The 12,319-nt window shown below is 40.4% G+C and overlaps 1 protein-coding gene across 4 annotated transcripts in view; it reads left to right on the top strand.

The window, feature by feature from the left end:
- The window catches only part of kcnab2a (potassium voltage-gated channel, shaker-related subfamily, beta member 2 a), a 76,738-nt gene that overhangs the window by 60,217 nt on the left and 4,202 nt on the right, over positions 1–12,319 (top strand). For all 4 annotated transcript variants that reach the window (XM_034586468.1, XM_034586469.1, XM_034586467.1 and 1 more), the window contains 12 exons: positions 80–123; positions 395–432; positions 727–806; positions 4,612–4,656; positions 5,177–5,221; positions 5,480–5,523; positions 5,729–5,815; positions 7,313–7,398; positions 7,896–8,016; positions 8,411–8,505; positions 9,614–9,734; positions 12,049–12,137. In XM_034586468.1, coding sequence (XP_034442359.1) covers positions 80–123; positions 395–432; positions 727–806; positions 4,612–4,656; positions 5,177–5,221; positions 5,480–5,523; positions 5,729–5,815; positions 7,313–7,398; positions 7,896–8,016; positions 8,411–8,505; positions 9,614–9,734; positions 12,049–12,137 — 895 coding nt within the window. The remainder of the gene's footprint in view (positions 1–79; positions 124–394; positions 433–726; positions 807–4,611; positions 4,657–5,176; positions 5,222–5,479; positions 5,524–5,728; positions 5,816–7,312; positions 7,399–7,895; positions 8,017–8,410; positions 8,506–9,613; positions 9,735–12,048; positions 12,138–12,319) is intronic.

The raw sequence follows: 12,319 nt of genomic DNA, 5'->3' as shown, positions 1-12,319 counted from the left end.
CACCACCAGGGTGTAAATATCACAAATCACTGCCACCTCAGTTCTGCATTAATGTGAATGATTCTCTCTGTTTTGACAGAAACCTTGGGAAGTCGGGCCTGCGGGTGTCCTGCCTTGGATTAGGTATGCGTCTCTTCGATTCTTAGAAACACTGAAAAGTTTTCTGCACACAAACAACTTTGTATAGCAGATTGATGAGATGAGCAGACCACACCATGGTCTTTAATCTTCTAAGAAAGATTAAATGAGAGAAAAAATAAAGAAGCAAGTTCCAGAACTCTGCAGAAGTTATAAAACAGTACATTCACTATGGTAATAATATGTATTGGCTCATCTGTTTGCATGTGTGTTTGTGTACTTACACTGACACCCACCCCCCTGTCATCCTCTTTAGGAACATGGGTGACGTTTGGCGGACAGATAACGGATGAGGTGAGAGCAGATGGATTTTGTCATCCTCCATCAGTCAGGGGTTGGGAATGAAAACCATCCATATGACTTGGCATATCCTGGATTGCTCAAGACACTATTTTTACTTTTAGTAACAACACACTGAAAGTTCGACAGCCAGTGAATAAACATTTTATACCAAATTAAACCCCCAACATCATTCTGTAGTCTTGTGAAGGGACATTTTAATAATTGAAAAGCGCCAACACCTCAAATGAGTGATCTCTCACCCTATTGTTTCCCTTCGCGCTTCCTTCTCCCCTGCTCTTTTCACAGATGGCAGAGCAGCTGATGACTCTGGCGTATGAAAATGGCATCAATCTGTTTGACACAGCGGAGGTCTACGCTGCTGGAAAGTGAGTAGATCCTGTGCCACGGGTCATGCATCATTGAGCGGTAACAACAGATATTATGAAGCTGCTGAAGCGTGATTGATTAAGTCACAGGCAGAGATTATGAAGTAGTTGCCGTGCCTCAATGCAATTTCCAGGTACTCACCCAAATCTCATGAAACATATTCTTTTATTTTATGGGTGTAAAGCGATGCAGATAGCTTCAGTTAGTCGGCATGATTAATCGTTTTAAAATCAAGATCTCGATACACAGCTATATACAATTCTGCTGCATTTTGAACTTCTTTCTCCCAAAGAACCTCAAGCACCCCATAATGCTACTTCATATTGGCTTTCTCCCTCAACCAATACTAACACGGCATTACTCCAATGCTAACTATGCAGTGTAGCAGAAAACTGAGTAGACAAATAAATAAAAAAACATTGCCCCCCAATCTAAGCAAGAAAATTGTGAGATGCTTTGAAAACTTCTGCCACCAATGGAGATGAATACAGATATGTTCAAGCTGCTCAAAGCTTTGACTTGAAAAGTTATCAGACATGTGTGATAACAGTAACAAAGTCATTAAAACTCACAAGCATCACTATGTTGTTCACATTTTCCCTTTGCACATTAAAAAACAAGAAACTCAGGCAATTCAAAGAAAAGTCGGTTTATCAGTAAAAACAATCTGCAGCAAAACGTAATGGAAACACTATACGCGTTAATCATGAAACAGATGAAATATGTGATGGGAATATCCACAAAAATGCTGCAGAAGAAAGCATTAGATCTGTGTGGAATAATCAGAAAACTGGAACCATCTTCAAATTAACACATGAAGCAATTATAAATGCCGTGTTTCTCTCATGTTTTCTGCCATAACTGTGATCTTTGCTCTTGATTTAGATGGAAATATAACTTCTCTTTGTCAGCAGATTTAATTGTTCATGTAAAGTATTTCCAGTTGACTATTAATGGACACGACAGTCTCTCTCCTTGAACATAGACCTGAAAGTCTTTTTTTATCGGGTCCTTTTCATTCTTGCAGTAACATACACGAGGGTTCAGATATTCATGGTCTTGATCTAAATTTACTGGACAGCTTGTGATGATATTTTTACCCTGAGAAAGCAGCCCCGTGTTGCCCTATTGCTGAATGTAGTGACGGTTTAAATTCCAGCGTGGATTAATCTGGCTTTGTAGTAACTTGGGTGCTTTGAAATAATCTAAGGGATTATCCTTTGCGAACACTATCTCTGATTAACAGCAGCAAGTCCCTTTTTTTTTTAATCCTTCCCAAGAATATTTTAGTTTTGACATTATGTTTAGGAGCTGCGTCAGACTGCTCCTGTGAAAATCAAATGAAAACAAAAAGTGGGAACGATTCAATAGGTGTCAGTGGTATTTCTCATTGAATCCTTCAATGTCATCAGTCCATGCTCCGATGGTCTGGGGAGAATTCAACAATCAGTTTGCCTTGTTGTTAAAGGATGAGTCCAGAAAAAACAGGCACAGAGTTGACTTTTGACACAGAAATATTACCAACTCTAACTTTAATCATTGTGCTTCCATAATACAAAGCACCACTTGACAGAAAGCACATATCTGTTTGACACGTGCAAATGTTTGTGACAGCATGTAACACAGCTCAGTATGTGTTGCACAGGTGTTAATCCAAACAGTTTCCAGCACATAGCAGCGCTGAGGAGCTTATATTGCGCACACACACACACACACACACACACACACACACACACACACACACACACACACACACACACACACACACACACACACACACACACACACACAGGAGTAGGACACATCACACACTTTGCGAAAGCTTTCATGTGAAGTCCTTGGGTTTAGCTTTCTGTGATTTCAGTCAGACTCAGGGAATGTATGTTGATGTTGGAGGCTGCACGAACAGGCTACATCCATACTAATAAGTTTTTGTCTTAACACGGCGTTTTAAAACAAAAAAAAGCCATTCATCCATTCAAGCGTTTTGGCTCTGTATCAGTAGTGATCCCTACTAACACGCGTCAAAAGGAATATTCATGTACACTGGACATGTAAGTGTCAGTGTAAAGAGAAAGCAGATCGTCGATTCTGCAGTTGGTTGCTCAGTTACAAAAAATACTACGAACAATGTAGTTTGTTCTATACAAAACACAGAAACAAAACAAACAGTCAACAAATAAATATTAAATCATCAATTGTGATGCCTAACTAGCGTATCCATCCCATTTTGTAGGCTGTTTTTCTGATATATAAATAAATATGTGTAAATGCACTAATACAAATGTTCTGCTTATCCTGTGTAGCCACTGTTATCAGCAGACACACATTGCTTCAAAGCATTTAAAAGTATGCGAGTAATTGGAAGAATATAAATTTTCATCTTCGTTTTCTTTCAGGCTTAAACGTTTTGCTCTAGATGCATAGTAATTGCATGACACTGAGTGAGGCCAGTGGCAAATTGGAGAGCATAATTACACACAAATCTGAAAGTAATAAAATATTATAAAGCCATGAATAATGCAGCATTGTGTCTTTGCTTGTGCTGTAAGTCAACACTGGAATAAATACCTAATTATGAATGAAGACAGTTAACCTGCTCCAGGCACACTGTACCTTATGTTTGGGCTCTCAAATGACTCACATTTCCATTGTGTGGGTATTTTCCAGTAATACACACATACACACCTTATTATGCACTCAAACACGCATTATTGCTCTCAGGAGAGTGCTTATTTGCTGGTTGTTTAAAAAAGGTGTGTGTGTCCAGCTGGCAGAGCTTGAAACAGATTGTACAGTGGTAGTGCAGCAAATACTCTACTCATGCTGCTTGTTGGATCAGCAGACTAAAACTGGCACACACACAGGAGTTCAGAGACAAAAGAAATTAGACCTCTGGATTACCTGGATTGTAGTTAAATACATTGTAATCCACTACTACAATAAGAAGTACAACAATAAGTCAGAATGGCCCCTGTTATGTAAATAAGACCCTGGTTTAACAAGAGCTGGTAAAAAAAAAAGTTGTATATGAATCAACCCTCTTTGGGTTAAAACTGAAGATTTAAGGTCTTTGCGCACCAAATTGTGTGTGTGTGTGTGTGTGTGTGTGTGTGTGTGTGTGTGTGTGTGTGTGTGTGTGTGTGTGTGTGTGTGTGTGTGTGTGTGTGTGTGTGTGTGTGTGTGTGTGTGTGTGTGTGTGTGTGTGTGTGTGTGTGTGTGTGTGTGTGAGAGATTATCGACCAAAGCACAAGTAAGCATGTGGCAAATAGTGAGATAATTATTATTAATATTATTATTTAAAAAAAGCAAGTATTAGTCATCAATGTACCCAACATTAAACCTCAACAAATCTTAGTAGTTGCTGTGTTTTAGTTTTCAGCATTGCCCAAGTCCATTTTGTTGGGAGCTATGCTACAGGCAGGTGTCTCATTACTTGTCAGGCTGAGAGGACTGCGGAGACAACCTCCTGACAGGTTTCTGTCCAGTCTTAATGAGCCCCATGTTGGAAGTAATGTCACTCATTAGCACCCCTGCGGCTGTTAATGAGTGACATAGTGGTGGCTCCACAGAACAGCTGGACCCAGGCCCTGCTGACTGTGACCTGGCAGCCAGTTCACACTCTCCAGTCCCAAACAGGTGTGCTTTCCATTGAACGCTCCCTCATATATCACACAGAGTTGTCAGAGTTTTTCTTTCTAGACTTGGGGCTTGAAATCATCCCTGTGATAGTGGGCTGTCGAGTCTTTCATCATTTCAAGACCATCTTTATTTAATCATACCTTCTCTCCGTCTACTTCGCAGGGCAGAGGTGGTGCTCGGAAACATCATAAAGAAAAAAGGATGGAGGTATGAGGCACACTTTAATTGAGTTTGGTGTTTTCTAATATCCGTCCCAGCAAGCCTCCCTAATCTTGTATCATCTCCTTCCTTGCACATATTGGGAGGCAGGGTGTTGTGTGCTGGAAAGGTAAGATAGGGAGATAAAAGATTAATGAGGGCCACCGTGCCATATCCACACTCACTCCTGTGTCCCTCTAACAAGACTCTGGATAATGGTTCAACCTCTTGTGCCTTGTCTTATACTTTATCCGTCTTGAATTGGCATTTGTATAGCTTTGTCAGCTTATACGCCTTCAAGACTCATTCATTGGTGCTGGCCAAGTTCTGGCATAATCACACTTATTGTGGAATGTGGGTGAGTGTGACACTGAGGGAATAAGGTAGAATCGCATGGTTACTCAGTATCCGAGCTCTTCATCCTGTTAATACATTCAAACATATGGTTTGTGTAAAGTCCAAAACACATTTTCTGCTGTCCATGTTCACCTGTTGATGTCACAGATTTGCTTTCATTTTTCATTTTTAGACGTTCAACTCTGGTGATAACAACAAAGATCTTCTGGGGTGGAAAGTAAGTTTCATCTGGCTGCTTCCAAATGATAAATGCTTCCGCTGTAATAATTTGTCTCGACCTGTTTGATGTTCCTGGTAATGACATCATGTGTCATCCAAACTTATCTGTTGTCAGGTACTTTCAATAAGCCTGAAACATTTATTAGATCATATTTCACAAAGGATATGCGATATGTATTATTCTGGAGAGGCCGGTAGTTTAGTATTTCAAATTACTGTTTACAAACCAAGATCTATTGTCTTTTGTTTTTTCCAGAGCTGAGACTGAAAGAGGTTTATCCCGAAAACACATTATAGAAGGTAAATATCAATACTGCAAATCACTTGATTAAATGTTGATGCTGCTACAAAATGCTCTTGGTTTCATTTGAGTGGCGACAAAAACATTTTTGTACAATAACCCTGTGAAAATATATTCTTTGAGGATCCCACACACAAAGTTTTTGACAGTATATACTGTAGTTTCATTCAACTGCTATTTACTAACAGTGGTGCTCATTTCCAGGTTTAAAGGCCTCTCTAGAAAGACTGCAGTTAGACTATGTGGACGTGGTGTTTGCAAATAGACCGGACCCTAATACACCCATGGAAGGTAAATGATTCCTCTTCCTCTACTATCATTTATCACTTCTGAGTTACCACCTGTCCTTTCCTGTCCTCTCACACACTCTTAACCATGTCTTCCTTCTGTTTTGTCATATGGGACATAATAAACGCACCTCTTTTCTGTCTCTATGACTACTGCAACGTGTAACTAAAATATCTATATTTAAACGCTGTGTGTGTGTTGTCCTGGCGCTTCCACCTCCATAGTTAGAATTAGGATAGATACTGAGGCTGGAGACCTTTAAATGGCAGCGTGCTCACTGTGTGTGGGCTCAACTGGTCACACGGTATCCATCTGTTCCAGTGTCGGAGTTCCTCCCCGGGTTAGAGTAAGGTCACAGGTCGTCTTCCTGCCTTCAGTTTGATGCCTTATCGACTCTGGCTGTTGCACAATATATTTCAGTGTCTTGTTAGTCACAAGTAGCAGGTGTTGTTTCGTCTAAATGTCGAGAGATTCTTTTGGCCAGTTGGCTTTTTAAATATTGTTCCCGTGGACAGCTCTGAGTCTATGTCTTCAACTACACAGTGGTAAAACCATCTGGTAAATTTGATTCTGACAATCCCTAAAGGGCAGTGTACAGGGTGAAAAGGAGGTGAAGTGCTGTTTACAGAGAAAAGCTCTAAAGCCGAGCACCCACTAGATGATAGAAAGGTTAGTCTAGTCTGAGTGTTCAGAAACTGCACACCAGCAAGGGGGAGTTGTGTGGATGGAGAATATAGAGAAATTATAACATAGAAATTATCAGATTGAGATGCTGATACACCCATTTTATTGCTCTCCTGTGCTCCTGATCTTACCTGGGATGCCCTGATCATTATCTGCTTGGGCAGCAGTCGAGCTAAACCAATTGTCACAAACAAGGCAGAAATTACAGTGCACTAATGTGAAATTTCATTCGGCGTCATACAGTCAGATATAAAATGTAAAATCAGATTCCTATCTGATAGCTTTGAATAAAATGTAGTGATGTGTTGACAGAAGAAAACATGAGATTAATCTTCAGTCACATTAATGAAAAAACTGATCCTTGACCTACCAAGGATGAGTACTTAAATCAAAAAGTACTTTAAATACAGAAGCTGCAGTCCAGTTTGTGAACCTAAGTCTGTAATCAGTTTATTTTACTGGCCTCTTTTTTTTTTTTTAGCATGTGTCAGATTTGAAAAAATAGGATTTTTATTAGATTTTCACATTGATGTGGTTCATGTGTACCCTGTGGTGAATAGATGTCATTCTTTTCAGAATTAATCACTCATGTCGATTCACATAATCAGCGTTTCCACCTCTCTGCTCATTGGCCCGGTCCATTTAGATTGCAAATGATCACAAGATCTTTTATGAGAACACAGAACTCATTGTTTGCTCTATCAAGAGAGATATACAAATATTTTAAAAAGTTGTAATAATACTGTTTTATAAACATAACAGGGTGACATCAGCATTAAATGTGTTTTATAACATTTTGTGTATTTTTATTTACAGAAACAGTTCGAGCAATGACCCATGTGATAAATCAAGGCATGGCCATGTACTGGGGAACATCCCGCTGGAGTCCAATGGAAATAATGGTGAGCCCCTTTTACACACTGGACAAAAACACCTTACAAACACCCACAACATCTGGCTTTTGAGTCCAGGGGCTCTGCAGTAGTGACGTGTATTTATTTATTGACAACTTTCAGAGCGCACACACACACACACACACACACACACACACACACACACACACACACACACACACACACACACACACACACACACACACACACACACACACACACACACACACACTGTAAACACACCTTTTACTTGCTCACCATGGTGCTGAAGAAGCAGACACACGGCAGCCACACCTAATATTGCGTTTTAAAGTTTGTGTATACACAAGACAAAAGTTTTAGAAAATATCACTTTTTTCTTGTTCTATCACGTAGATTGGATAATAATTCGGTCCTGTTTGTGTTTTATGCTGAACTATGTACAGTGGGGTTTTGGGCACTGTCCAATATATACACTACTGTCCTGAATGTGGGCCTGACCTTGTTTCTTCCATGTTTTCCTGTAGGAAGCATACTCTGTGGCGCGACAGTTCAACCAGATTCCTCCCATTTGTGAGCAGGCTGAGTACCACATGTTTCAGAGAGAGAAGGTGGAGGTGCAGCTACCTGAACTCTTTCACAAGATAGGTGAGCTGGCATGGATTTGGATTGTGTAGCATTTAGTCAAGGTCTTCGACCATGAGACTGTACAAGAAAAACCGACAGACCTCGGAAGGTCATCGATTAGACAGTACTCTGATCTCTTATCATTACAGTATGAGTTCCCATTTAACTTTATTTCCACTGTGATTTCTCAGTGGCCATCTACAACTACAGCACATGATCTGTTTCAGACTTTATCTTGGTTCAAGTCTTGTATAAATTGTCACACAAATGATTGACGAGTCCTTTGTGACAGTGCAGTTTGTCTTCAAGCGACTGCTCTAGTTTATCTACCAGGTTAACAAAAACAGGCTCAAATAAAAAGCCAGTTAGAGAGGAGGAATCAGACAAAGTGATGATGACATGTTTGTTCTCTCAGGTGTGGGGGCCATGACATGGTCACCACTGGCCTGTGGGATCATCTCAGGGAAATACGACGGCAGGGTGCCTCCCTACTCTCGGGCCTCCCTGAAGGAAAGTATTTTTTTTTTGCGTTTTTATCCCACTTTGATCCTCTGTGCTTGTGTCACTGTTGTGGTTTCCCCCTCTGATTTGCTGGTGGTTTGTTTGTTTACTGTGTGTTTGTGTCTTTCAGGTTCTGTAACTCTGTGTACACCACGTATCTGTGTGTTGTCAGTGCCATGTTGAAACCATGCACTGTGTACCTCTTCACAAGCAGCGCTGTTTGCCAGCGGGTGTCAGCTTAACGCACATGAGCACACACAAAACATGCACACAACACTGCGTTCACACAGAACAGAAATAGTACAGCATGTGTGCCCAATGAGGAATCTTTGAATAATTTGACACTGCTAGCGCTACACTGAAACTTAATTAAATTGCTAGATGAACCATAAGACAGAAAACAAAACATCCACGTTAACCAAATATTCATGATTTCATTCACTCAGAGACCTATTTCTCTGTAAAGTAATAGATAAACTCAGGAGGTGTACAGTAACAGCAACATTCAACACACTTCACTTTATGACAAATTACTTTCATTATTCTCATTGACTAAGAGCACAGAAATAACTCAACTCTACGAGACACAGGAGCTAACACCTGACTTACTGCAGTGATGTGTTGCTGCTGTGGTGGAGCATGTTCTGTTTGTGTGGCTTGTTTGTCAGTGACTGTCGATGAGACCTCTCCTGTTTCATGAAACTAGCTCTTCAGTGTTTGGTGTTGTGCAGTCTCTTTGACGACTTGTGTGGAATGAGCTGTTTCCTGTTGGTTCACTGTTGCCTGAGGATGTTTGTGGTGTTTTGGCTCTTAATGGTTATGATGCGTTATGAATAGCATTATGGTACAGTCTAATTTCTGACCTTTGATCCCATGTTGCTCTGACATTATGATATAATGATATCTGTAAATACAGAATTGTTCTTGTGTTTGTAACTTTGTAACTATAATGAACTGAATAATCATAGTTTCAGTGAGCGTAGCTGGAGATATGTAGGCGTAGGCAGCAGGAGACAGAGTCACGTGTTTAAAAACAGGCCCTGGTGACACAGGAGCTGCGGTGCGGCCGTGTGAGCAGGGCTGTGTTTTTGAGCAGGTGTGCTGTGTTTTCAAACAGGGCTACCAGTGGTTGAAGGACAAGATCTTGAGCGAGGAGGGCCGGCGTCAGCAGGCGAAGTTGAAAGAGCTGCAGGCAATCGCGGAGCGGCTGGGCTGCACTCTGCCCCAACTCGCCATCGGTACGCAGATACACTCTGCCGCTCTCTCTCTTTCTGTCTGTCTGTCCGTCCCTCTGCCTCGGACGGACCGGGGTCAGCACAGCTCGCTGCTGCCTGGTTTGACTGTGGGTGTGTTGTGTTGTCCTGTGTGTGTGTCTGTGTAGTTTTTAATTATAAATGAATTGTGCAAAAAGGGAAAAGGAAGCAAAAAATTTAGATTAAGAAAATAAAAGGGAAATGGTGCATGTTAAAGGGACTCATTGCTTCTTAGAAACCAATAAGAAAAGCAACAACATTAATAGAATACAGTGTGTCCTCGAGCACAGTCCTTAAAACACATTAACATACGTAAACATCAATGTAGGTAATGTAAATATGTTTACATTATGTGTTTGGATATGCAGGTCTGTGGTTTCCCCTGGCGTTAACATGTATTTAACAATTTCTGGTGTCAGCATAAAAAGAGCATCCTGGACATAAATCCAGCGAGTGACCCATATTGATTCCCTGCCGGTCAGCAGTGTGAGAATATGCAAACCCCCGAAGACGCACACTCCTGTGAGAGCTATTAAAGCGTCAGACTTGAGGGAGGCGGCGAGTAAATCTGGGACTTCGCTTCCTATCAGCGCAGATCACAGCAGATTCTCTCCCCTCGCAGTAATGCAGTGTCATAGATTAGGTTTCACGGCCCATTAGTGGACACCCTCGTCTCTCCCAATTACCATAAATCCTTCTGGCGATACTGAAGGCAACACAAGAGATTTATGTCGGCCATGTAGTCCTCCGCACTATATCGTGGCACTACAGTATTGAACCATCCTCCGCCAAGGCCAAACAATCTTTCACATCTGACTTCCTCTTAAAAGGGAAAAATAAAAGGACAAAAGATCCTCTGCAATAAATTGTACAGACCATATCTATAGAACTTCAACATCCATAGGAAATTGACGAAAGGAAATGATAAAAACAAATTCCTGGATCTGATGCTTTAAGCAAATCTGCACCAAATGTAATGGCTTCTTTTGTTGCTCATGTCCCATCCCTCCACCATGTTTAGTTCAAATCAGTTCAGACACAGGTAAAAAGCATTACCTTCCTGTTGGAGGTTTTGAAAAGTATAAAACAATGACTGAATCCTCCTACTGCTGCTGGATAAGTGGTACATTCAGGAATCAGTCTGTGGATGTGAAGTGAGTATCTCTCTGTCCTGAGGGAAGCTCTTCTCTTCTGTCAATCTAACAAAACACACTGTTTTCATTTTGATGGTGGATTTGAGTCGTAATCTCACTGTTTTTACAGCATAAAATGCTGTCCCTTTATACCATAATCTGTTTAATCTGTAGTCTCTTCAATCCCAACATAATGCAGTTGTTGCATAATACGTCTTAAAATTATAATAGGGTTTGGGTGTTGTTTTGTGTTTCCTTAAAGAAATCACCAAAATAAAGGCAAAATTCAGATTTGGAAGATCAGGATCTAACTCATCTAACATGGGTTTAAAGAGGCTTCAAGTTTTTTTTTTTTTTTTTGCGTGTCTACATTTGCAAGGGAAAGATTATACTTTTTTTTTTTTTTTTAACAGCTTGTTGCTTTTCATATTAACATTTAACACATAAAACATATGATAAATTGATGAAATATGGTTGGATCATACAAAACAACCGTATGAAAATAATTACAATTAAGAACAACAATGATAAAATACTGCATGTTGATGATAAATATATTTCTAAAAACTATAATCTTGTTCAGCTCTATTACACCTACTATTATTTTAAAAATAATTAGTTGAGTTGATCGGTTCTGCTCTGACAGTTGAATAATCTTTCAAATATATTTATTTTGTTTGACTAAGCAAATCATTTCAAAATGACTCCTTGGCCTTTGGATATCTGAGCTGAACAGTTGTGACATTTTATAGACATAACAAATTATCTAAATTATATTCCATCACTCAATATTGATAAATGTTAGTTACAGCCTTAGTCAATACACATTCTACTTAACAATGAATCCTTTTACTTATGATATTTTGAGTACATCTTCCTGAGAATATTTTTTTGTGGTATTTGTACTGAAGTCAAAGACGTGAATGTGTCTTCTACACTGGGAGGATTTTAGTATTCAGGTTGGTGGAGAGAGATAATATTGTACAGAAGTGTTGCCGTAGCCTTTCATGTTATATCAGGACTTTGTAGGAAATGTCATTTAGCGTGATAAAAGAAAATCAATCTGCTCTGAGTTTGTGATGTGTGCAGATGTTGTGTGGTGTGTTTGTGATAGTGTGTCCGTAGCCATGGTGGGGGTGTCATTGCTGTTTACTGGTTTCCTGCAGCGTGGTGCCTACGGAACGAGGGGGTGAGCTCAGTCCTTCTAGGAGCGTCCAACACCGACCAGCTGATGGAGAACATAGGAGCGATACAGGTGAGGCTATGAAATGAGGGTGTGTGTGTGTGTGCGTGCGCGTGTGCGTGTGTGTGTGTGTGTGCTTCTGCAGAGCAAATCAGCGGCTTTATTAGTGAAAATGTGACCTGACCTGTTTCATCAGGTCCGTATTTGTGCCTTCAGCGCAGAACAGCAGCCTCCACCTCTCCTGGGTGCAGCTG

The sequence above is a fragment of the Hippoglossus hippoglossus genome, chromosome 5, assembly GCF_009819705.1.
Source record: "Hippoglossus hippoglossus isolate fHipHip1 chromosome 5, fHipHip1.pri, whole genome shotgun sequence".
NCBI lineage: Eukaryota > Metazoa > Chordata > Actinopteri > Pleuronectiformes > Pleuronectidae > Hippoglossus > Hippoglossus hippoglossus.
This window is presented reverse-complemented; position numbering and strand designations above follow the sequence as displayed.